Source organism: Bison bison, unplaced genomic scaffold, assembly GCF_000754665.1.
Source record: "Bison bison bison isolate TAMUID 2011002044 unplaced genomic scaffold, Bison_UMD1.0 scf7180017864048, whole genome shotgun sequence".
In the NCBI taxonomy this organism is placed as follows: domain Eukaryota; kingdom Metazoa; phylum Chordata; class Mammalia; order Artiodactyla; family Bovidae; genus Bison; species Bison bison.
Window position 1 is genome coordinate 989179 of NW_011494620.1, and position 24041 is coordinate 1013219.

Sequence of the window (24041 nt, forward strand, 5' to 3'; positions counted from 1 at the left end):
ACGTATTGCTGAAGCCTGACTTGGAGAATTTTGAGCATTACTTTACTAGCGTGTGAGATGAGTGCAATTGTGCGGTAGTTTGAGCATTCTCTGGCATTGCCTTTCTTTGGGATTGGAATAAAAACTAACCTTTTCCAGTGCTGTGGCCACTGCTGAGTTTTCCAAATTTGCTGGCATGTTGAGTGCAGCACTTTCACAGCATCATCTTTCAGGATTTGAAAGAGCTCAGCTGGAATTCCATCACCTCCACTAGCTTTGTTCGTAGTGATGCTTTCTAAGGCCAACTTGACTTCACATTCCAGGATGTCTGGCTCTAGGTCAGTGATCACACCATCGTGATTATCTGGATCATGAAGATCTTTTTTGTACAGTTCTTCGGTGTATTCTGGCCACCTCTTCTTAGTATCTTCTGCTTCTGTTAGGTCCATACCATTTCTGTCCTTTATTGAGCCCATCTTTGCATGAAATGTTCCTTTGGTATCTCTAATATTCTTGAAGAGATCTCTAGTCTTTCCCATTCTGTTGTTTTCCTCTATTTCCTTGCATTGATAGCTGAAGAAAGCTTTCTTATCTCTCCTTGCTATTCTTTGGAACTCTGCATTCAGATGGGTGTATCTTTCCTTTTCTCCTTTGCTTTTCGCTTCTCTTCTTTTCACAGCTATTTGTAAGGCCTCTTCAGACAGCCATTTTGCTTTTTTGCATTTCTTTTTCATGGGAATGGTCTTGATCCCTGTCTCTTATACAATGTCACAAACCTCTGTCCATAGTTCTTCAGGCACTCTATTAGATCTAGTCCCTTAAATCTATTTCTCACTTCCACTGTATAATCATAAGGGATTTGATTTAGGTCATACCTGAATGGTCTAGTGGTTTTCCCTACCTTCTTCAATTTAAGTCTGAATTTGGCAATAAGGAATTCATGATGTGAGCCACAGTCAGCTCCCGGTCTTACAACTATAGGTCACTATAAATGGTTTTGAGTTCTAACTTAGACTCTAGTTAAGCCTTTCAAACTACTGGAATCTGAGTTTGTCTCTAAACAGAGATTCTACAACTTTCTCTCTCACTCCACTCCACACTACTGCAGACTCAATGGCCTTCCTGCTGTTCTTTGAACCCACCAAGCACACATGTAGTGGCCCTATGACCTTCGTACTGGCTGGTATCCACTTAAGACTACTCTCACCACAGGTATCCACATGGCTAACTGCCTCACCTTCTTCAAGTCCGGTATAATCCTCTTAGCATTTAACCTATTTTAATTGCCTCATCCCACAGCCAATCAATCCTCCCTTAACAGCTCTTTCTTCTCTAACTTAATGCCTCTTTCTTCTCTAACTTAATGCCTCTTTCTTCTATGGAACTGACTCACTGGAAAAGACCCTGATGCTGCAAAAGATTGCAGGTAGGAAAAGGGGATGACAGAGAATGAAATGGCTGGATGGCATCACCAACTCAATGAACAGGAGTTTGAGCAAGCTCTGGAAGCTGGTGATGGAAAGGGAAAACTGGCATGCTACAGTCACAAAGAGTCGGACATGACTGAGCGACTGAACTGACAACTACAGAACAACTTTCTAAACACCAAAGCAAAAACCCCCACTGTTTTTGTTTTGCTTGTCTGTCTCACTAGAATATAAACCCCATTATAAAAGGATCTCTTTGCTTTGTTCATTAATGTATCTTAGGTACTTAGAACAGTGCCTAATACCTAATATTTGTTGAATGAATAAAATAAGTAAGCCCTGCCCTAGCCATCTAAGAGCTTCCTGGGTTCTCAAGTAGAGCAAAGGACTGGGGAAATTGTAAAACATCACACAAAGCAGTTACTTCTGACCATAATCAATACAATTGATGGTGTTTAATACCATTTCCATAAGAAAATACAACTTGAGGCGTATACAAGGACACTAAACCTTATTCTACTTTGTTTTACTCTTTACCTTTTTCTAAGTACCAGGCTTTAAAATCTTTTCCTGTCCATAGGTTTCCCCAAATAGAGGACTGCTTAAACAACAAACAAGAACAAAGAGGCAAAATTCTACAGTCTTTTTTTCCAGAACATACTGAAGTTTCCTAGATGCTTTGTGACCAGTATCTGGACATTTTTTCTTACACTGGATCAGATCTCCAAATTAACAAGTCCTCTATTAGTATCAGTCTGGCCTTCTGTGGTTTGCGATCCTACTGGTTTATTCATGTTTTTTGTTTTTTTTCAACTTCAGTGCTGGAAATATGCAATAATCTTATAATGCTTCTGAATATTCCATTCACAATGTTAGAGCACAGCAGAGCCTACAATCTGTCAAACCTTATGTCTATACCACTCTTGACTGGGGTTTTCACAACAGTTACCCAATGGAAAAGCTCCTGACTGCTTTTTGCCAGTCCCTGCTGCTTTGCAACCCCTCGGAATTCCACAGAATTGCTGATGTTGCAAAAGACATGGGGCTTTCTCACAGTCAATTACGACCCGGTCACAAATACAGTCATCATGTGGTAATGGCTCAGGCTCAATGAGAAGAAAGGGGCGGAGGCAGTTTCAGCACTGGAAGGGGGCCCCAAACTCCTGGTTGAGCAGGTCCCTCTCAGGGCTTCTCTCTCCAGGCCTGGGTTAACTGCAGTCAAGTGACATGATGACTGAAGAATGTGGCCATATTAGTGTTTGGAGAAAACTACTAAACTGGGAGTCAGAAAATGAAGATTCTAATACCAAATGGGCCAACAGTTAGCCATGTGACCCAGGTGAAGTCCCCACCTCTCTGTACCTCATAAAATTTCCTCTCCTTTATGAGATGTGTATGTGAAAGCACTTTGAAAATTCCATAGGACTAAATATATTTTTAAAGACCCTACAGAACAGTTTTTCAGAAGTTGTGTTTATTTTTTAAATATCTTCTCACTCATCACCTGTGCTTCCCAACATGCCCAGGAGCCAGGATTCCTGGCAGACATCCCTTTCTCCTCTCTTGCCTTAATAACTCTTCAGTTCTTCTCTTTATTCAGACTCAAACTACACCGTTAAAGACTCCTAGAAAGCCTATCTCTGGCCAAAAAAAAAAAGCTTATTTTTTATTCTTCCTTTTAAAAAAGTTAACTATAATTAGCTTATTGAATTACATCTTACATACTGAATACTACCAATTTAAGAACAATAAAAAATGAATATAAAGAATGTTCTAAATAAGTCAATGGGATTCAGATGTCAATTTGAATGACACTTTTCAGGAATTTCTGCAGTGCATTCAGTAACATATAGCAAAATAGCACCCTGGCAGTGATTCCAGATTTCACTCATTATAGCAAAATTTCATCACAACTTTCTAATAAATCTGCCTAAAATTCAATTTACATGCAACCTTCAAAGTTATTCTTAGAAATATTAACCTTAAATATTTAAAACAGAAATAGCTTCTTAATAATTCTCAAACACAGATGGGTTACAAGCAACCTTATAGGTGAAGCTAAGGAGTTTAAACTTTATCTTGAAATCAGTAGGAACGGTATGACCAAATTTGTATTTCAGAAGGATCTATCACAGGTTGCATTGTGAACTGTAAGGGTTTAACACTGAGGACCAGTTAGGAAACAAGTTTTGAGCTGGATGAAAAATGATGAAAATATATTCTAAGGTAATGCTAATGAGGCTGGAGCTAAAGGGATCAATTAAAAAAAAAAAAAACCTGTGGATTGAATGGGTGCAGTGGTATGCAGTTGGGATGTATGAGCCTATAGATTAAAAGTTAAGAGGAAATATAGATCTAAGAGCTGCTGAGATATAGGTGATAATTGTGGCCATAGATGTGTGTGTGTGTATATATATATATGATATCCACAAAGAGCAGAAAAGGGAGTACAGAGTAAAACCATACACAAAACCAATATTTAAGAAATGGGTGTGGAAGACAACCACCCTAAGAAGTATCTGTAAGACAAAACTGAAAGGTGGGAAAAGACAATACTGTTAGCAGATGTGTAAACAGCTGACCCACCAGTCTCAATAAGTATTAAATCTTGGATAAAGATCAATTAGGAAGAAAGGCTACAGTAAGCATGTGATTTGACTTTATCCACACATACACACACACACACACAAAAACCCTGTGGAAAAAAATCTTAAGACGTAAGAAAGACACGTCTTTCAACCTACAGGTAACTCAAAATGTAAGGCTAACATGGCACACATCAAAATCTGAAGCCAAAATGGTAGAATTAATGATGGGTCAAAATCAAAATCAACGAAGTACAATTAAGCCAGAATAAATGTAAAGTTTTATTTAGGTACAAATATCAACCGTCTAAAAATAAGGCAAAGGTTCAGATTGTAAAGCAATTATAATTCAGTTAAGAAAAACAAGTTTGATATGGGTCAATAAAGTAACAGCTACTATAAAGACATACCCTTTGTCTTCTATTCCATATTTATCACATGCTAAATATGACCAAAACAAGGGAGACAACCCCACTGTATTCAATCTGGTTACAATACCTCTAGAATATTAGATTCAAGTCTGGGTTCCATATTTTGAGAACATTCGTGAAGGAAAGATCTGGAAACCATACTATATATGGAATTGTTAAACTGGGAGTATTTAGTAGAAAAGAAAAAATAAGCAAAATACATAATGACCATATTTAAATATTTGTACAGTTACCATATTGAAAAGACCAAGACTGATCCTATACAACTCCTGAGTAGATGTGATATAGAGTTTTATGGATAATATGACATCTGCTAAAGGGGATAACCTCAAATGGATTTGAATTTGTCCCTTCACCCAGTGAAAATTTAAGGGAAACTTTAATTAAAATTTACTAAATAAACCAGTTAAATACTAGACCTTAAAAGAGTTAATTTGCTACAGGAAAATATTTTTACTAAGCTTATTCTTCACAAATATATGTTCTAAGATAAAATATTACTGAGGGGGAAACAAAAATGTACCTAACTTACTAAAGTTATATTATTTTCCTCTAAACAATTTAAAGTGGAAAAAAGGAACTTAAAGGTGAAAGTTAGAAGCTATGTAGAAGAGTGATGAATTATTTAGCAGACACTATACTGCAATCAGGTATAGTAGGTTTAAAGTTACTCAATTGCTTTTTCCTTATTCCTGTAGGTCTTCTTGCTCCTAAATCTATATAACAAAAGTAGTAATATAACTGACAAAAATAAAGTATTAACAAATCTTTCTTATACATTTACCTCAAAAAATTAGGAGTGTATTTAATTATATAGGTCATTGGTAAGTCATTCATAATGAATGAACACAGTCCTGAATTAGAATCAAAACCATAAAAGGCATGGAGAATATACTTATCTAATACAACCTGCCTTTAAATATACCTAAATTAAAAAAATAATAATTCTTTGTATTTGCTTATACTACAAGAAACTTGATATGGAAATTTATGTAACATATTTTTCTCTTAGGCATAGTGCAAATAATTAAGGCAGATTTGAAACAACTACTTGGGAGAATAATTTCTCATAGGCAATAAGAATACACATGTTCAAAAAATAATAAGTTTTCTTCATTATACCATCATCAGTGGATTAGAGTAGAAAAATACAAATGTTACATCTGTATCAAATAGCTTTCATAGTCTAAATAGGTATAAATTCATAAATATAAACAAATATAAATTTATGTCAATTATGGAGAACTAAAATTCTTCAGTGATAAATATCACTGAATTATTACTGGTTTAATACCTGCAGTTTCTTCCCCTAAAAAGCAATTTCTACTTCTGGGCAAGATTATTCATAAGTGAGAAAATAGTATTACTTGGACAAAACCTGTTATTTCCACTGTCCTTCCTGTCTTTCCAAGTTTCTAATTAAGTTACTGCTAACACTAAGGTATCCTGATAATTGGAATTACAAATCTAATTAACTAAATCCTCACCTGCTTCTTTTCTGAAAAAAAGAACTGAATCTTTGGAGGAAAGGATAAAACTAGCAATATACACCATAACAGAAATAAATTAGCTCCAAATCACAGTAAAAATACTCTAATATCACATTAAGTTCTCCTCACTAAGGACAAAAAATACAAAATCTACACTAAAACCTTGTACTTCCTAGTTGGGTAAACTTCAAACTTTTTAAAAGACTCAACTTAATTCAAGTACTCAGGTACATTTATTTTTTTTTTAAGGAGTAGGAAATGGACAAATCTAATAAAGCACTTCCTACTTACTCATGTGACCACCTATTTACCCAAGCTAGCACATAATAATCTAAAAATAATCCACTTTTGGTCTAAAAGACACTTCTGACTTTCTCCTGTGCTTGCAACAAAAAAAGAAACCATTTTTCTAATGATGACTAATCCATCAAAGTAACCTAAAAGGCGTAACAAAAAGAGTATTAGATTAGAGGTCAATGCCAAGAGTAGCAAGAAGTCAGCTGGGAGACTTGGGTTTTACATTTCCATCAAAATTTCAGATCTACTCTGCATCTGCTTTTCCAAATCCTCTGGTAAAACTGACACTCCTTGATGAAAGGCCATGTTACTTTTACTCAAAGGTATGTTTGCCCCGGACTGAGCAGACCAAACCAACTTAGGCTGGAAATTAAGTTAGTAATTTACTAGTTAGCTAATTTACTATGATGGGAGGGAGTCTAAACGTACTGATGTAGTGCTGGAAAAGAATTCCAGATACTAAACTCACACAGATATCCCGTCAAGGGGAGTGGTGGCCCGGCACTGTTCCCTGACACTGCACAACAAAGACCTGGCTTGTATCTCAGCTCTACCCCTTACTAGGGTCCAATTCTTAACCAGGTATTTAATGTTCTATGCTCTTGGTTTCTTCATCTATAAAATGGAGATAACAGCATTAAAAATTAAACACTACATATGAAAAGCAGTGAACACAATGTCTGATGCAGAAGTATGAACTCAAACGCTGTCAGTGAGTAAATAATTAACACATATAACCAAGAGCTGAGAACACGATTTTTTCTTCTAAATAAACATTAACTATTAAGCTCTAAACAAACTCAAAGTTAAAAAAGGCAACTCAAGTCCTTCATACTAAATTTGAGTTTAGCCTTCTAGTACTTATAAAGACAGAATAAAAAGCTAAAATCCTGTTTTTAAGTCTCATCTTTAACACCACTTATCAGATGAGCTTGGATGAATAATTCAGTTCTATGTTTGTTCATTTCTTAATGGCATGTCTTATACCATCTGTCTGTTCCAATACACATGCACAGTGGTACATTCAAATAAGATGTGAAAATTTAATATTCTTCGTATATAGAAGGGACTAGTACTAACAAAGTGTAATACTTTAAATATAATTCAAGTTTTCCCCACCAAAATCACAGATAAATAAACACCACTCACAAGAACATGAAGGCATATAGAAACTCCAGGCATTAAAAATAATATGAATCTATTCTTTCCATTAATGATGAACAAATATAACAATTAGTAATACAAGGCAAAGTCACAGTAATACTATTGATTTCTAGAATCTTTACTCTTCTCCCTATTTAGAAATAGCAAGTGAAAAAAACTGTTTTACCAGATATTTAATCAAAAATAGATATACAATCATTTTAATTGTCCCCAGAGTTAAACAAATGCTATGAGATCTCATTATTAAAATGATAAAATTCAACTTACTTGTATCTGACAGTTTGTACAGTTTCTGCTGAAACATTGTTAACAATGCATTTAGCTGCACATTCCAATCCTTGCCAGACAGTTGAGAATCCTGAAAATACAATCAAAGGTAAATAAAACCAACCCTTGGCAAACAGACCTTCCTAAGTTTTCAGAGTTTTATGTTACCTTGAACACTACTTGCTGCTACAACCATAGCGCCATCCAGGGTAGACTTTCCATTTCGGTCTTTTTTAAGAGATTCTGGAACAAGTTTGCTTCCGTGCTTCTTGACGTGTGGAGCTAATTCCTTTCCAACACAATTTGCCACAGTACAAACTCCATCAACTAATATAACCATTTAAAAGAAAAAAAAAACTTAGAAAAACATGTATTTTTCCCTTGATTTTACCATTCTCATTAAGCAAAATTTTTTCATGAGTAACTAAAGTTGTTTCATTGTACAATGTTACCATTCCTATTTAAAAAGGATGAAAACAAGGCTGGTTATTTTTTTAAACAAAGGCTATTGTTTGGTTTAAGGATGTGTTTGCAAAGCTTCAGTTCAGTTCAGTTCAGTTTAGTCGCTCAGTCGTGTCTGACTCTTTGTGACCCCATGAATCTCAGCACTCCAGGCCTCCCTGTCCATCACCAACTGTGAGTCTTAAATATAATGTTTCATCATTTTGCTTAGAAGAGAATCATTCACCTCTTCTATTTAAATGCAAGACTGGTAGATCCAACTATCATGTTTTCCAGCTAAGCGAATTTGTACTTTTTCTCCCTATCAGCAAATACTCAACTGAAATAGTAATTAAGTATTTAAGTGTATATGAAAGTAACACACCAAAAATCTGATTCAAATGTAGTGACTTGTCCTTGAAAGCATGTGTCATACTCCAGGATGGTAAATACACTTGGCAAATACATTCCCTTTCAAAGGCACAGATGCTCCCCTCTCCAACCCATCAAAATAACCTTTAACCAGTGCTTCTCAAGCTTTAATAAGCAAGTAAATCACTGAGACATCCTGTGAACTGGAAATACCCAATCAGTATGTGTGTCAGTGCCTGACATACTTCTAAGGCTTTCAGGTCGGTGCTGCTGGTCTACAGATCCCACCACAAGTAGCAACATAAAGCTTCTTTGTCCGAATTCTTTACCCTCAAAGTTAAACCATCTAAATGAGATTAGATTAATGGACTAAAAGAAAATTTTTAATGTAAGTAAAAAGTAGTAAAGGAGTCTAAAGTCACTTTACCCAGAAACTGACTGACTTTGGCTGCTCCTCCAGTTGCCTGCTTTGCCATATAAAGTCCCTTGGTCACAGCTGGACTAACTTCCACAGGCTTTTCTTCTGGTTGAATTCGTTCTCGAAGTTTAGACGCTCCTTTCTGGATGGCTTTGCCAGTAAACTCAGCACCTTTGACCAAACCCCAACTCACCCAGGAAGCACCTTTTAAAAGGAAAAATAACTGGATAAAATTAGGACTGATTATCTGGGTTAGATCCCTGGGTTGGGAAGATCCCCTGGAGAAGGAAAAGGCTACCCATTCCAGTTTTCTGGCCTGGAGAATTCCATGGACTGTACAGTCCATGGGGTCACAAAGAATTGGACACAACTAACTTTCACTTTCATACTTTCATTGTATACATTTAATACCTATACCAAGATTAAGAGGGGATTTCCAAGGGGAAAGGAAAATAACTTATTTTACGTTCAGAGTTATTCTGAAAGCTTGGGGTTTCTTGAAGCTTTTCACTACCAATTCTCCCAAGAGTAAAAAAAGAAAAATAAACCAAGAAGAACTTACACCAATATGACAATATGTAACATTCAAAGAGATCAGTTCTATTTTTAAGTATTTATAAACTGATCATTTAAAACCAGAATATAAAATAGTATCTTTCCAAGTATTCTCTAATGGGACCCACCCAAAAGCTTCACATCATAAGCGAAAAAAGTTATCATTACTGTAATACCTGACAAAATGTTGTGAGCCACTTTCTCACTCCATTCAGGTAACTCCTTTGCTTTTTCTTCTGAAACTGGCTCACAGGGTACAATGTGACTCAGATTAACTTCTTCACTTGAAGTTCCTTTGGTCTAAATGGTAAAAATGTTTCAAGAAGTGAAAATAATAAAAACTAAGATGAAGGAAAACCATAAGCATTTTGTAATAAAATATTAAGCCAATAAATACTAATGAATGAAAATATTTCTAGCCAACCTAATTATTAGTACATTTTAGTACATAAAACACAATGCCCATAACCACCATGAAGCTGAAAACTTTTCTGGTCTTATGTTAGGTCCCACTGGTAAGTAAGATTTAAATACCAACATACTTCCAATACAGCATTTATTAGATTATATTTAAATTGACTTTTTTCTTTCCTTGACTAGACCGAGTTCCTTCAGAGGGCTATCATTCCCCTAAATACCCATACGCATACAGTCTTTGGTAAGGTTAAAAGATGTGTTAAATAACTCAATCAGTAATGAAGAATGCATCCAAATGAACTGGTTTTGACAGACTTCAAGTAAAAGCAAATAAAAATACATAAACACAGAATCTGCCATTCCATTTGAATGGAAACAAGAAACATAGAAATACTTGCTAATTCAATGGCTAGGGCCAACACTCAAAATTTCAAAGCTAAATTTATTTTTTCATTCTAAATACTTAGCAGCAGGCTAACTCAGACCTCATAATATTATAAAACAACTTGAAACTCAAATTTAACCCAACAGAAATACAATCTGATTTAAAACATAAAACATTAAAAACAAAAACTCCTACATGTGGGGGAAAGCCACTCATAAATAAAACCTAAAGACAAAATGAACAAAATACTTGCAAGTTCTATCTTTGACAATGGGCCAATGTCCATAATATATAAAGAGTTCTTAGAAATTGAGAAGGACTGGCAACCCAGTACTAAAAATGGACATGACTAGACATCACAGAGAAAGGATATGACTAGACACCACACAGAAAACAAAATTCGAGTTACCCTTATACATCTGCTCAATTTTACTCACAAAAAGAGCAATGCAAATTAATATATTCCAGTATATTTCTCTCACCATTGCACTGCCAAAATACAGAAAGAGCAACCATCCACTCTGCTAGCAGGCTGTGGGGAGACAGGTGTTCATGTACCCCTAGTACCATCTGAACTGTGTAATCCTTAGGAAGGGTAATGTAGCAAGATCTATCAAAATCACAAATGCATTTATCTGTTGACACAGTAACCCCACCTCTAAGAAATTGATGAATTACCTACAGATGTATGAATCAATAGCTCTACAAAGTTATTCACTGATGCATTGTTTGTAATAGCAAACAACCACACCAAATACCCCTCAATAAGAGGCTGATTAAATAAACTGTGATCTATTCATACAATGAAATACAACGTAAAAAAGACCAAGTAAGTTCTGGGACACTCTATATGATGCCACCTTTTATATAAGAAAGAGAGAGAAATAATAACAGATTTTGTTTGCTTTTATCTACTTCAAAAAACCCAGAAAATAAACAGAAGACACTAATAAAATTACCTACAATGGCAGAAGGAAAGGTGTAGATAGGGTTGAAGGTGGAAGTAAAGCTTTTCGAAGATATCTACCATCTTATGTAATTTGATATTTTTTAATCAAAGAATTAAATTTTAAAAAATGAACTTCTAACTTCCATTTTGAATGCCCATGTCCTCATAAAGCTGTCTAAGATGCTCAACATAACCCACAGTGACAGTTGGTGTGTAAAAGTACAATATTCATGTGACATTCATTAATTCCAAAGACAATTACCAAGCACTTAAGAGTTACAACAATAAACAATGCCAAATTGTTTACTATTCAATGCTCACACAACGGTACTTTCCTTCTTCACAGGTTTGCTTACTTCACCTCAGGACTTATCTCAGCCATAATGCCCCCCAGAAGGAGCCTCCTCAATTGCTTCCCACACCACACATCTTCTTGGAAGGCACAACCGAGTCTTCTGTACAACTTGTGTACTTTCATCTAACCATCATGTTGGGTAGAAATTCTCTCTTTGCTAATCTATCCTCTACACTAGATGGTAAATATTTGAGATGAGGAATTTAAACTTTTTTCTATTATGTTCAGTTTTCTCAGTTTAGTTCAGTCGCTCAGTCGTGTCCGACTCTTTTGCCAACCCATGAATCGCAGCACACCAGGCCTCCCTGTCCATCCCCAACTCCCGGAGTTCACCCAAACTCATGTGCATCGAGTTGGTGATGCCATCCAGCCATCTCATCCTCTATCGTCCCCTTCTCCTTCTGCTCCCACCCCTCCCAGCAGCTTTCTAGCACTCAATAAATACTTACTGACCTCTAATCCAAATTCAACATTTGGTACATAACACAGAATCTAAGAAACGAAAGAAAAAATGCTAAATATGTATTTTTAAAAGGCCATTTTCTCTGTTCTGCTGACTACATGAAGAAATAAGGAACTGAATAAAAATGGCAGTATAAGGAAAAGTATATCTAGACCCAAGATCTTGGTGTATACAGGAAGGTAGAAGATAATACAAAACAAAAAAGCATATGCATCATTAATGTGAATATAAAAATCTTTCCAATAGTTGAAAAAGATGTATCCTCCAAACACAGACTATTGTTTAAGACAGTTTAAATAAATACTTGGAAAGGGAAACATTAACACTGGTTCTAATTACTTTAACCAGTGATCACTCTGTGGTCTGGAAGTTGCTCTGCTTTAGTAAATGGGGATCTTATAAATAAACTGGTGAAAGGTACCTTTAGGCTAGAACACACCCTCATACCTTGTTGATTTTTCACTCACTTTACTTACCTTTTTCCCTCGTTTTCCCTTCTGACGCACATCTTTACTGCCTGGGTCCAGCTGTCTCACGTCAGTGCCACTGGCTTCCTTCAACTGGTCAGAGGCAGATCCTGATATTCCAGGGATCTGGAATTCATTTTCTCCTTCTGCCCAGTCCCAGTTGGTCTAGGAATAAAGGACTCAGTTTAGTTCAAATTCACATTTCTTCTAAGCTATGGTGCATCATGCTGCAGTAATATACTTATTCAAATGACAGTGTTTTACAACTACTTTTGCTAGTCTTTCTCTATATTTTTGTCTCATTATCAAATCTCAAACCTTTTTGAGTTCTCTGGTTCACGGGGATAGGGCCTAAAGTAAATTTCAAAAAACAAAAAGGTATGCAAGATAAACTTACAGCAGTTGCTGGTGTAAGTGATCACAAAATCAGATGCAAATACATTTGAATTTAATTAAACAATAAATGTTTCAGGAAACACATATAGGACTAAATGAGTTTAAAGGAACTCATATCCAGTTTAATTACTCTGCATTGTTGGAAGGCTGCTTTTGTTTTTTCACTTCTGTACTCAACACTGAAGGTAATCTGCTTACATACACTTTGCTGAATGAATGCTTAAGAGTAAAGACAAGTCAAAAGTACAGCGAGTAACTAAGCTTTTCTTTACTGCTGGAGCTCTAGGACAATACAGAAAACTAAAAATAACATGCAACCGAAAAATAAAACTGAACAGAGGACATAAACAACTAAACTAAAGGTCAGTTTAATTTCTTGCCTAGAGCTTGGTAATACAGGTCAAATGAATGTAGGGGTAAAGAGAATAACACCTCCATAAAGTCTGGATTACTTAAAAATGTCACTGTCTTCAGCTAGGAAACAGCAAAGCTTAGATTTGAACCCACACCCATTTGACCACAGTGCTGTCTTTGTAAACTCTCCTGAGCATATTGAGGCTACACACACTTCCGTACGGGGGTCAAAAGTTTTGTTGGCATAGCTTAAATATGTGGCATTTTAGTTCATACTGATCATCAGGTCACTCTCATATACTGTTCTTACAATCTAATGCTGAGATGACTCTCTGACCTATCTCTTACCTGGTGATCTGCTCCCATCACCTTTGCCCTTAAATGTTTGATATAGGTATGGACTGAAAGTGTATTCTACTTTCTGAGATAAAAGGAACAAATCTTTCATAACTGGACTCAAAACTATTTTGTGAAATCCTCCCTGACCTCCTTTCACTTTTTTCCATTATCGATTACACTATACTATTGCTATTTGACAGACTATTAACATGTTCAAGAATAGAAACTATTATATATGTATTTTTATAGCCCCCTCTGTTCTTCCTTACCATTCCATCATTTAACACAGAACCAGGTTAAATAATGAATTCTAAATATCTGTTGATTGAAGGAGAAAATAAAAGGTTTTCTATATATACTATTATGTATATATTACCCAGGCTATCAATCTTCTTCAACCTCTAATAACTGTCAATATGCACAATCAAAAATGGTTTCCTCCCTTGTCCTACATTAGGATGGGCAAGAACAGCTAAAGAAAACATCCCCATTACACTCTATTTCAACTTCCTAAAACAGATCAGTATTGGGCAGAGAAAATGGGTTAAATGAGGCAAGTTCACAGGATGACCAACCACTTTTTAAATCACATTTTGCCTTCGTTCATCATAAGAACAAAGACAATTTCCTGAAACAAAACCTGTTCCTCAAGACATACCCCTAAAACATCTAACACTATCCATCTGCTAATGCTGAAATTAACTTCCCTGGTGGCTCAGACAGTAAAGCGTATGCCTGCAACGTGGGAGACCCTAGTTCAATCCCTGGGTCAGGAAGATCCCCTGGAAAAGGAAATGGTAACCCACTCTAGTACTCTTACCTGGAAAATTCCATGGAACGAGGAGCCTGGTAGGCTACAGTCCATGGCGTCGTAAAGAGTCAGACACAACTGAGCAACTTCACTATCAATGCTGAAATTACCTCCACTTCACCATTGAGTCCCATTTTGGGGCTCTTTCAGCCCAGTTTTCCAATCGAGAAGACAGTGGTCATAACAAGAGCTAATACCACACTACTTGCTAGCACTGATGTAAGTGTCTTAAGGCATTAACTTTTAATCTTCATCATAGCCCAATAAAGTGGATGTTATTATCTTTATTTTATGATAAAGAAACTAAAGTATAGGGAACATCAACATTCAGGTAACTTTCAGTTATAGATCAACTTGAATTAGACAGCTATTAAGTGCAAGAGTTCAAATTCAAATCGAGACAATTTGATTTCGGAGACCACAATAATCATTATTTACAGCCAATTCCCAACGTGTATTAAATATTTGTGAACACACAAGCAAATTATATACTATTTCCTACTGATCAAACTGGAGCTTATTACAATTTCTTTGAAAGCAGGAGTGATTACGTTAAAGTAGGTTTTCATCCTGAAGGTGGCACACAAGTTACCTGGAGCCGAAGGTCAGACATTTGTCTTAATAGATCCTCGAAGAGTTCTCTGTCATCTTCTGGTAATTCAGATGACAAGACGACCCCCACAAAGCATCCCGATGCTTGTAACATCGTATCAGGAAACATGTAGGCACCTACAGTACATTTAAGAACTGGAGACCTATCAGGAACTAGAGGATACAACCAGTCACAAACCTGAAAGGATTAATTAAAAACAAATCAATTAACAAAGTTTTCACTGAGGTTTTAAATATTGTTTGATTAGCAAATACACACTTTAAGGTTTGAAATGCATTTTATAAGGCTTTGTAGAACCATCAGCATCAACAAACCCCCAATAAAAATAAATCATTTGCTAGCCTGATTCCCCTGCAAAACACAGGAACTGTGCTAAAAATCTTACTACTCCTCTAATTTAACAGTCTTAAAACCAGTGCCCTGAAATAGCCCACTGTTAACCGATAATGAGTCTAGCTCTAAAGAAATAATAGTCAAAGTAAATTAAGCTTTTCTTTATTATTAAACATCTCTTTGCGGAAACTAAATAAAATCAAACTGTTCCTAAGTACTCCACATGTATTTACTGATTTAATCCTCAAAACAATTCCATGAAGTTGGTTAGTGTCATTTTAACCACAAGAAAAATGAGGCACTGAGAGGTTAATTAAGTTGCTCAGAGTCAACAACTAAAAAGTGAAGCTAGGGTTTAAACACGTGCTATCTGCCACTGGAGAAGCTAAACAATTATTTTAATTAGAAACACAGTTGTTTGTTTGTTTGTTTTTACTAAGTCCAACCTGATCTGATAGAGCAAGAATACTAAGTTACATTTATGGATTTACTATCTATTTTGAAGTTAAACCAAAAGCTGCCCGGCAACATCATACGGGGAGGTCAGATTATCAACTAAGACTTAAACTCACCTCCTAGAGATCTAAATTCAGAAGAAATTAAGTTTAAATCAGAATATCCAAATGTATTAATTTCCATTATTCTTTCAGTGACCAGAATATAATTTTTCCCCTCACCAATACATTTTCTAATATTAAGAAACTTGGAAGAACAATTGATTATTATCAAATATTGTGTGATGTATATGAGTCAAAGAGATGAAAGGTTTCATATAAACAATGGAAAATTCTGGTATACTATCACATCTCTGACCAACAGAATACAAATATGTAGAGATCAAGCATGCAAGTCTGACTCTTTCCTAGAAAAGTGCTTAACAAACATTTTCAAATTCTTATTTTAGTGGATTATCTTTGTTTTAGTCATTTTAAAAGCCACTCTCCAGCTTTCATAAAAATCAAACTTCAGACAAGTTACAATAAAACTGATGGCTGTATGTTCCAAAGTATGATATATAACCATCTGTAGTATGTGAAATGACTTCAAGTAATATACAAACTATTTAAATTTGAGTAGCTACATGTATTGAAATATGTAGGAAAAAATACAACTTCTTTTCCTCAATTTCACAGTTGTTATTGCTTAGGATAAAGTTAAAAAAATAGACATTTAAAAAAATATGAATAACAGGTGGTGGATTTAACAACAAAAAAAAATTGTAATTGTTACACTTAAATGATGAAAGTTAGGAAAAGGTTTCTTTTACTGTGTCATTATTTCTCTAAGATAAACTACATTCTGGTCACCTTAACTGAAATGGAGTATCCTCAAATCTTCTCAAATAAAATTTATAGACCTTTCTCAGGGCAGAGTATTATAGATTGGTGAGCTCACCCACCACAGGCTGATTTCTCCCAGTTTCACTTTCACAGAGCAACTTCATATCCAAGTTCCATATGAATTGACGACAAATCTGACAGGTTTAAAAAGTATATTAAAACTAAATTCAAGAAAAAAATAGTTTTTAGAAGCCACAGAATTCTAGTCTGCCAACTTTAATTTCTAATTTCCTAAATAAAGCAATAGTGATTTTTAAGAACAGAGAATTCAGTAAACACATGGCAACTCTCTTTTAGGGCACTGCTATAAATAACTGAACACGTGTAAATGAGAGTCCTTAAAAAGACTCACATTTGGGGTACAATTTTACTTTTTTTATTTAGGACTCAAAATAGGAGCTACTAGAAAAACAGAATTAAAAGCACAGAACAAATTTTTACTAAAGGACAAGTCATTTTAATGGTTGAGCTCATGTAATGAATAGAATGTTTCAAATTTTCATTCCCTGAACCTCCAGTAGCCCGGGACCCAAAGGTTTTTTAAATTCCACTCTTACAATGCCATTTTATTATCAGTTCAGCAGAAAATATTTTATCTTTTATCAGACCCCTCAGAATCAATAAGCCTACTCTTTTCAAAGTTAAGGCTTCTTTTCAAAAAATAACTTATGATTCACACTATTCTTCCTGTCCACTAATGAAATGTTTCTTCCAACAATGCTCCCAGATATCTCCTTCATACACTCCTAGTAAATCTCCAACTATCTGTAAACAACCTTCGTGTGGACTTTATAAAGTAAAAGCTGCATAAGAATTGAAAATATATCAAGAAAGAAAAAAAAAATGTAGATAACTAGTACTGTAGCTAAACCACATCACCTGGACTTTTAAAAGCACCTGCCTTCTCAAATAGTCATCTGCCTGCCATGCAGATCCTTTTGTTATATCCAATGAATACTGAATCTGTACTTCCAGAAACCCATCTCCCCATACTAAGACAGATTGATACTGGACCATCACCTTCAGAATACCTCAGGAATTTCACCTTCAGAATACCTCAGGAATTCCATAAGTGTCCTAACCTCAACCTTTATTTAGCAACAGTCTTTGCTCTTGGACCAAGTGTATCCTGGTAAATGTATATACTTGGAAAGTTAGAATTGCTTCTCAGATGATCATCATCACAGTCTCTACTTGTAGACCATGGTTTCTTAATCTTGGCATGACTGACATTTTCAGTTATTTTTTTTAACTGATAAGAGCTATCCTGTTTAATGCTTAGCAGTATGCCTGGCCTCTACCCACTATATATTCCAGGAGAAACAGCACACACCCCAGTCCCAGCTATGACAACCAAAAATGTCCCCACTACTGTCAAAATATCCCAGGGTGTGTGGAGACGGCAGGGGTGGTTCCTACTAGTTGAGAACCACTGTTCCAGACACCGGGCTGCATCTAACCCAGTCTGGCCCCTCAGTGGGGGCCTGACAACATTTGTGGAAATTTAAAGTTACACATTCACACAAGAGTTACACAAATCCCTTTTGAAATCAAAGTTATTAGGTTTCTTCTTCAGATAAAAAACTAAAAGGATGAATATTCCAATCTCCTTCAGGTCCTGTCATCACACATTTAATACTAAAACAAGACTTTATATCTAAAGAAAAAGAAATGTTGTCAAATACAAACGTAGATGCTGAAGGCACATAAATTTCATGAATTTAAAAAGGAACTAGAAATTATAGTAACCTTTTTGCATTCACTGTCTTGGACACATCATAAATATTATCAAATAAAAGTAATATGTTCTACACATATTTCAAATTTGTTTACCTCTTTCTTTGGCTTACCTGGAGAAATCCAGGAGGACGATTTAGAAAGGTATCAAGAGAATTATCCAAGAACCTCACGATTCGAAGGTACCCAGGATATGAAGGTGCACTAACCTCCCCTGCGGGATTTACAAAGAAAATTTGTACTCCGTTTGGTATCAAAATCAACTCATCTGCATCCAGCCCTAAGGTCTCAAGAGGAGGTGGCTGAGAGTGATTCCTATAGAAGTTCTCCCCAACTGACGAGAACTCCCCAGATTCTGTTCCATAGGATACAGTGTAGTGACCCTCAGCAGCCTGGGGAGTGTAAGCAGGAGGTGCTTCAGACGGATGCCTCTGACACGGCAAGGACAAAGTAGTAGGTGTACTACTTGATTCTGCACTTGCAGTTGAAGTGCTGCCATTTACTTCACTGTGCTGAGGAAGTGAACTAAGGCTCTGAGGCTCTGGCGACTTTTCAGACATGTCTTTAGGTGGAAATTCTGGATACAACTTGGGCACCTCCTGAAGATCATTCCGTAGAGAAGTGGCAAGACCCTTCTCTAGAATTTCCAACCTGGTACGTACATTCTGTAGCGTTTCTTTCATTTTCTGTTGCATCTGCCTGGCAGACTCCCACTCAGGACCTGTGTACTCAGGATCTGTTGATGAAATGCTGATTCCTCTAAGCAGGTGTCCTATTCCTTGCTTATAGTAGTTCTTTGCTTCTTCCTTTTGACCTAATTCATCTGTATTCAGTCCTTTATTAACAAATACAAAGGCTTTCTTGTATGCTTCCTTGATGATCTTAATTTCAATAGGTTCTCCATCTTGGGGTTCTTGTTCCATTTCTGCAAAACAGGAAATATATTTTTAATTACCTTATTTAGATATTTGTTTACTTATTTAGTATCAATTCCTCCCACCTGAATATACTTCAGGACTGGAGCCTTGCTTGTCTTTGTTCACTGATGTATTTCCTAAGCCTATTTAGATGTGACATACAGGAAATACTCAATATGTATTTGTTGAATGGATAAATATTGCTCTTGCTCCTATCTTTTTAATTAAAGATGTAAGAGAATAAGACAGAATATAGCTACTGAATAATTTTCTTGTTCCAGTTTCTTATAAGAAAGAAAAGTTTCCTATATCTTTTAGGTTGGAACAAAAGAGTCTCATTCTACAACTCATTATACTTCTGGATTACAGCAGCTAATTAAAAATGAAGTTGAATCACATACTGGAGAGGACAGAAATGAGGGGGAGGAATGTATCTGAATGAAGCTTTAAAGTTACCTTACTTTCATTTAAAGGTGGCAGGTTTCTCACATGCAGTTAGCCCTCTTCTCTCCCCAAACTCCATTAAAGTGACTCACAAGATTATTTAAAAGGCATAACCATTCCTTTCAATGAGAAAGAGGCATGAATGGATACTTCACAAATGGCCATGTGAAAAGGCATTCAACACATGATTCCTTCATGGAAATGAAACTAAAACCCAGCTGACTACAGCTGACCCTTGAACAGTATGGATCCACCTATACATAGATTATTTTCAATAAATACAGTACTGTATTTTCATTTTATGGCTCTTTAATTAAGTGTGGGGAAAAGTTTGTGTTTGATTAGAGTCATCACAACATGTGGAATCAAAAGAAAGAGGGTCTGTATCCTGATTCAATCCAAAGTGTTTCAGTTTTCTGTCCTTGTTATTTATCAATTCCTTTATGTCTGAGGCAGAGACAGTAATACAGAGATTTTTAACTATGTGGTGATTGGCACCTCTAATCCCATTGTTCAAGGTCAACTATATATACTTATCAGGTGGCTAAAATTGAATACTGGCAAATGTTAGAGAAGATGGAAACTGAACTGTCGTATACTTTGCTGGTGTGAGTGAAAAATGGTACAGCCACTATGGAAGTCTGGCATTTCTATCTAAGGTACATTCACCCACTTTATGATCCAGCAATTCCACTTAGAGGTATATAACCAAGAGAAATGAATGAATATACACACCAAAAATATGTACACTAATATTCAGAGCAGCTTTATTCATAAAAGCCAAAATCTCGAAACAATCCAAATGCCCACCCACAGGAGAAGGGATAAACAGTGGCATGTTTATATTATGCAGTAATACACAGGATTTTTTTTTTAAATTGATGCCCGCAATGCTGATGACTCACCAAGTCTTTGGACAAAAGAAGCTACACACAAAAGATTTCATACTGAGACTACTATCCTGTATGATTTTGAGGAACAGGCAAAACTAGTCTTTGATGACAGAAACAAAAACAATGATTACAGGTGCTGGTATAGACTTGAAAGGGACACAAGGGGACGACCTTATAGCATACGGAAATGCTCCCTATCTGGATCTGAGTGGTGATTACATGGGTGTAGGCATATATTAAAAATCTGTAAACTTAAGATTAATGCACTATATTTCACCTTATTATATCCATTAATAAAACAAATAACGGAGCCAAAACTCACAAAAAGGGAGGGCGGAGGGAGTCAACAGTGCTTCGTTTCTGAAAGAGGCGGCAGATACCGCAACTCAGAAAACAGATGTGAGAAAATGGAGGCCTACACTGTCAATCAGGAAACCAGAGAAGCAGCCCCACATATATTTCATGGTAGAACCTCCAAAGGCACAGGAACTGATGAGATTCAGTCCTCCTTTGGGAGAGAGAGTAAGGACTGAATAAGGGATGGAGTCAAAGCTAATTTACAAAGTAGACCCTCAGATCTCTCCTAACCAGCCCAAGAACACTATTTCTCTCCAGCCTGGAAAGAAGACTGGGTGCTTTAATTCAAAAGAGCATAAAAGAAAATACCTAATGTGTTCTTAAGTTTTCAGAAGAGATCTATATTAACTGTGGGAGGACTCAGGGTTTAATCAGCAATAAGTACATGGTAAACTAAGGAAATAAAAATCAAGACAATTATTAACTCCAAGGAAAACAAGATGCTGAGCTAGAAAGAAAAGTAATCAATGTACTGCATGTTTCAATTTTGATTAATATCATAATAATATAAATAATGAATCCTGATACAAGCCAAATTATAATACAACCATCTTGAGAAGATGGGAAGATGAATGGATAGAAAGTTTATGTGCCTGTGGTACAGCATGGGAGACCTAAAATTTCATCTTTCCTACTAGAAAGTTAATGGACAATGCCTAACACTGAAAAATAAAGTAACAATATAAGCATCCTATTTATTATAGATTCAGACAGAAAGACCAGAAGTGGTAAGAAAACGGATACAAGCTTTGGGAGTAAGGGATGAGACCAGGGTGGTGGGATCTCTGATTTTCACTGCAAGCCTTATAAAAATATTTAATTCTTTATATGTGCAGGATAAAAACAATTATTAATTTTTAAAAATTAAACTAAAGCTTTAAAGCAGCACTGTCTAACAGAATTATAAATGTTAACTACATATGTAATTTAAAATTTTCTAATAGCCACATTTAAAAAGTAAAAAACTTCAGTGATAGCATTTTATTTATCCAAAAACATCCGAAATATTATTTCACCATGTACCCAATATAAAAATTATTGAGATAGTTTTCCTTATTTTTGGCATTAAGTCTTCAAAACCTAGTGTGTATTTTACGCTTGAGGCATATCTCAATTTCAACTACCTTCATTTCAAGCCCTCAATACCCAGATGTGCCTACTACAGACACTGTGGTTTTATTTTCCTATGATCTCAGTAAAAATTATAATGATAGGATAATTTAAAGGACTTAAGGCTCTTTTAGCAACCATCTGCACTATAAAGGCATCACCAAACTAGCCCAACCATACTTTCTAACCTGAAAAATAAACCACTGGTCAGTCACATACAGGGACTTCACGGTAGTTGAGAGAGAGAGTGTGTGTGTGTGTACATTTATATATATCTGTCCCCAATTTAGAAAACATCACATAAAATCGACTATCATCAGAGATCTTACTTGTCCCACCTTGAATCCCCTATGAAAACTGACAACCCCACACTGGAATCTGTCTTTAGAACAGAATGCCAGTAGAATGCTTTCTTTCCTCAGACATCATGGGACAGAAATTCTGCATTCCACCCTCCTTAAGATACAAGCAGGCTCAGAGTTCAGAAAGCAAGACAGCAGAGGTTACACAGGCTATGGCGAGCTGACCCAGGAATTTAACCAGCACTCTTTCTAAGTTTGTTCAAATGACTTACTTGAACAGGGTCTTGAACAACACTGTGACTTGGAATTTTTTGCTCTGTGCTATAGGATACCACGTGTTCTTCCTTGATAGCTCAACTGGTTAAAAAAAAAAAAAAAATCCACCTGCAATGCAGGAGACCCCAGTTTGATTCCTGGGTCGGGAAGATCCCTTGGAGAAGGGACAGGCTACCCACTCCAGTATTCTTGGGCTTCCCTTGGGCTCAGCTGGTAAAGAATCCGCCTGCAATGCAGGAGACCTGGGTTCAATCCCTGGGTTGGGAAGATCCCCTGGAGAAGGGAAGGTTACCCACTCCAGTATTCCTGCCTGGAGAATTCCATGGACTGTAGTCCATGGGGTTGCCAAGAGTCAGACAGGACTGAGCGACTTTCACTCACACAGGACACCACGACTACCAAGGACACCATTTACAGAGCTTTTAATGTGTGCTGGAGACCAAGCTAGATGTTCATTTCATTCAGTCCTTACAAACAACTCTTGAGACATTGTTACTGTTACCAGTACTTTGCAGAAGGAAGAAAAATGAGGTTTGAAGGCCATAACTGCTTTAGATCACATGTTTCTGAAAGACCTTGGAGCTAAGAATTACTTTCGTATTTTTAAAAGGTTATAAAAACAAGGATATGCAACAGAGATTGTATGTGGCCCACAAGCCTAAAACATCTTACCATCTACTAAAAAGAGTTTACTGACCCATTGCCTTAGATTACAGAATTAGATAGTATGATTCCTGAATCCTCTAAATCAGGGTTTCTCAATCTCAGTTTGATTCACATTTTGGGCTGGAAAATTCTTTGTTATGGGAGATTGTCCTGATCACTGCTAAGTCACTTCAGTCGTGTCTGACTCTGTGCGACCCCAGAGACGGCAGCCCATCAGGCTCCCCCGTCCCTGGGATTCTCCAGGCAAGAACACTGAAGTGGGTTGCCATTTCCTTCTCCAATGCATGAAAGTGAAAAGTGAAAGGGAAGTTGCTCAGTCGTGTCCAACCCTAAGCAACCCCATGGACGCTAAGGAGCCCACCAGGCTCCTCCATCCATGGGATTTTCCAGGCAAGAGTACTGGAGTGGGGTGCCATTGCCTTCTCCGGTCCTGATCACTGGAGGATGTTTATCCCCACTCTGATCTCTATCTACTAGGTGCCAGAAGCAGCGACCACCTCTACCCACCACATGATGATCAAAAATGTCTCCATGGTGGCTCCGTGGTAAAGAATCTGCCTGCCAACGCAAGAGACACAGGTTTGATCCCTGATCTGGGAAGATCCCACTTGAGGCGAAGCAACTGAGCCTATGCTCTAGAGCCTGGGAACCGCAACTACTGAAGCCCAAGTGCCCTAGAGCCCATGTTCTG

The 24041-nt window shown here is 36.5% G+C and overlaps 1 protein-coding gene across 2 annotated transcripts in view; it reads right to left on the reverse strand.

Moving 5' to 3' along the window:
- SPG20 (spastic paraplegia 20 (Troyer syndrome)) overlaps window positions 1–19364 on the reverse strand; it is a 22435-nt gene extending 3071 nt beyond the window's left edge. Inside the window, exons 1-8 of one of the 2 annotated variants that reach the window (XM_010835613.1) lie at window positions 18499–19364; window positions 16708–16782; window positions 14955–15152; window positions 12472–12627; window positions 9603–9726; window positions 8881–9075; window positions 7809–7967; window positions 7641–7731 (exon numbers count right to left, since the gene is read on the reverse strand). In XM_010835613.1, coding sequence (XP_010833915.1) covers window positions 7641–7731; window positions 7809–7967; window positions 8881–9075; window positions 9603–9726; window positions 12472–12627; window positions 14955–15152; window positions 16708–16782; window positions 18499–19308 — 1808 coding nt within the window. In that variant the 5' untranslated portion in view covers window positions 19309–19364. The remainder of the gene's footprint in view (window positions 1–7640; window positions 7732–7808; window positions 7968–8880; window positions 9076–9602; window positions 9727–12471; window positions 12628–14954; window positions 15153–16707; window positions 16783–18498) is intronic. The other variant, XM_010835615.1, reaches the window with a different exon arrangement.
- Window positions 19365–24041: the final 4677 nt, after the last annotated feature.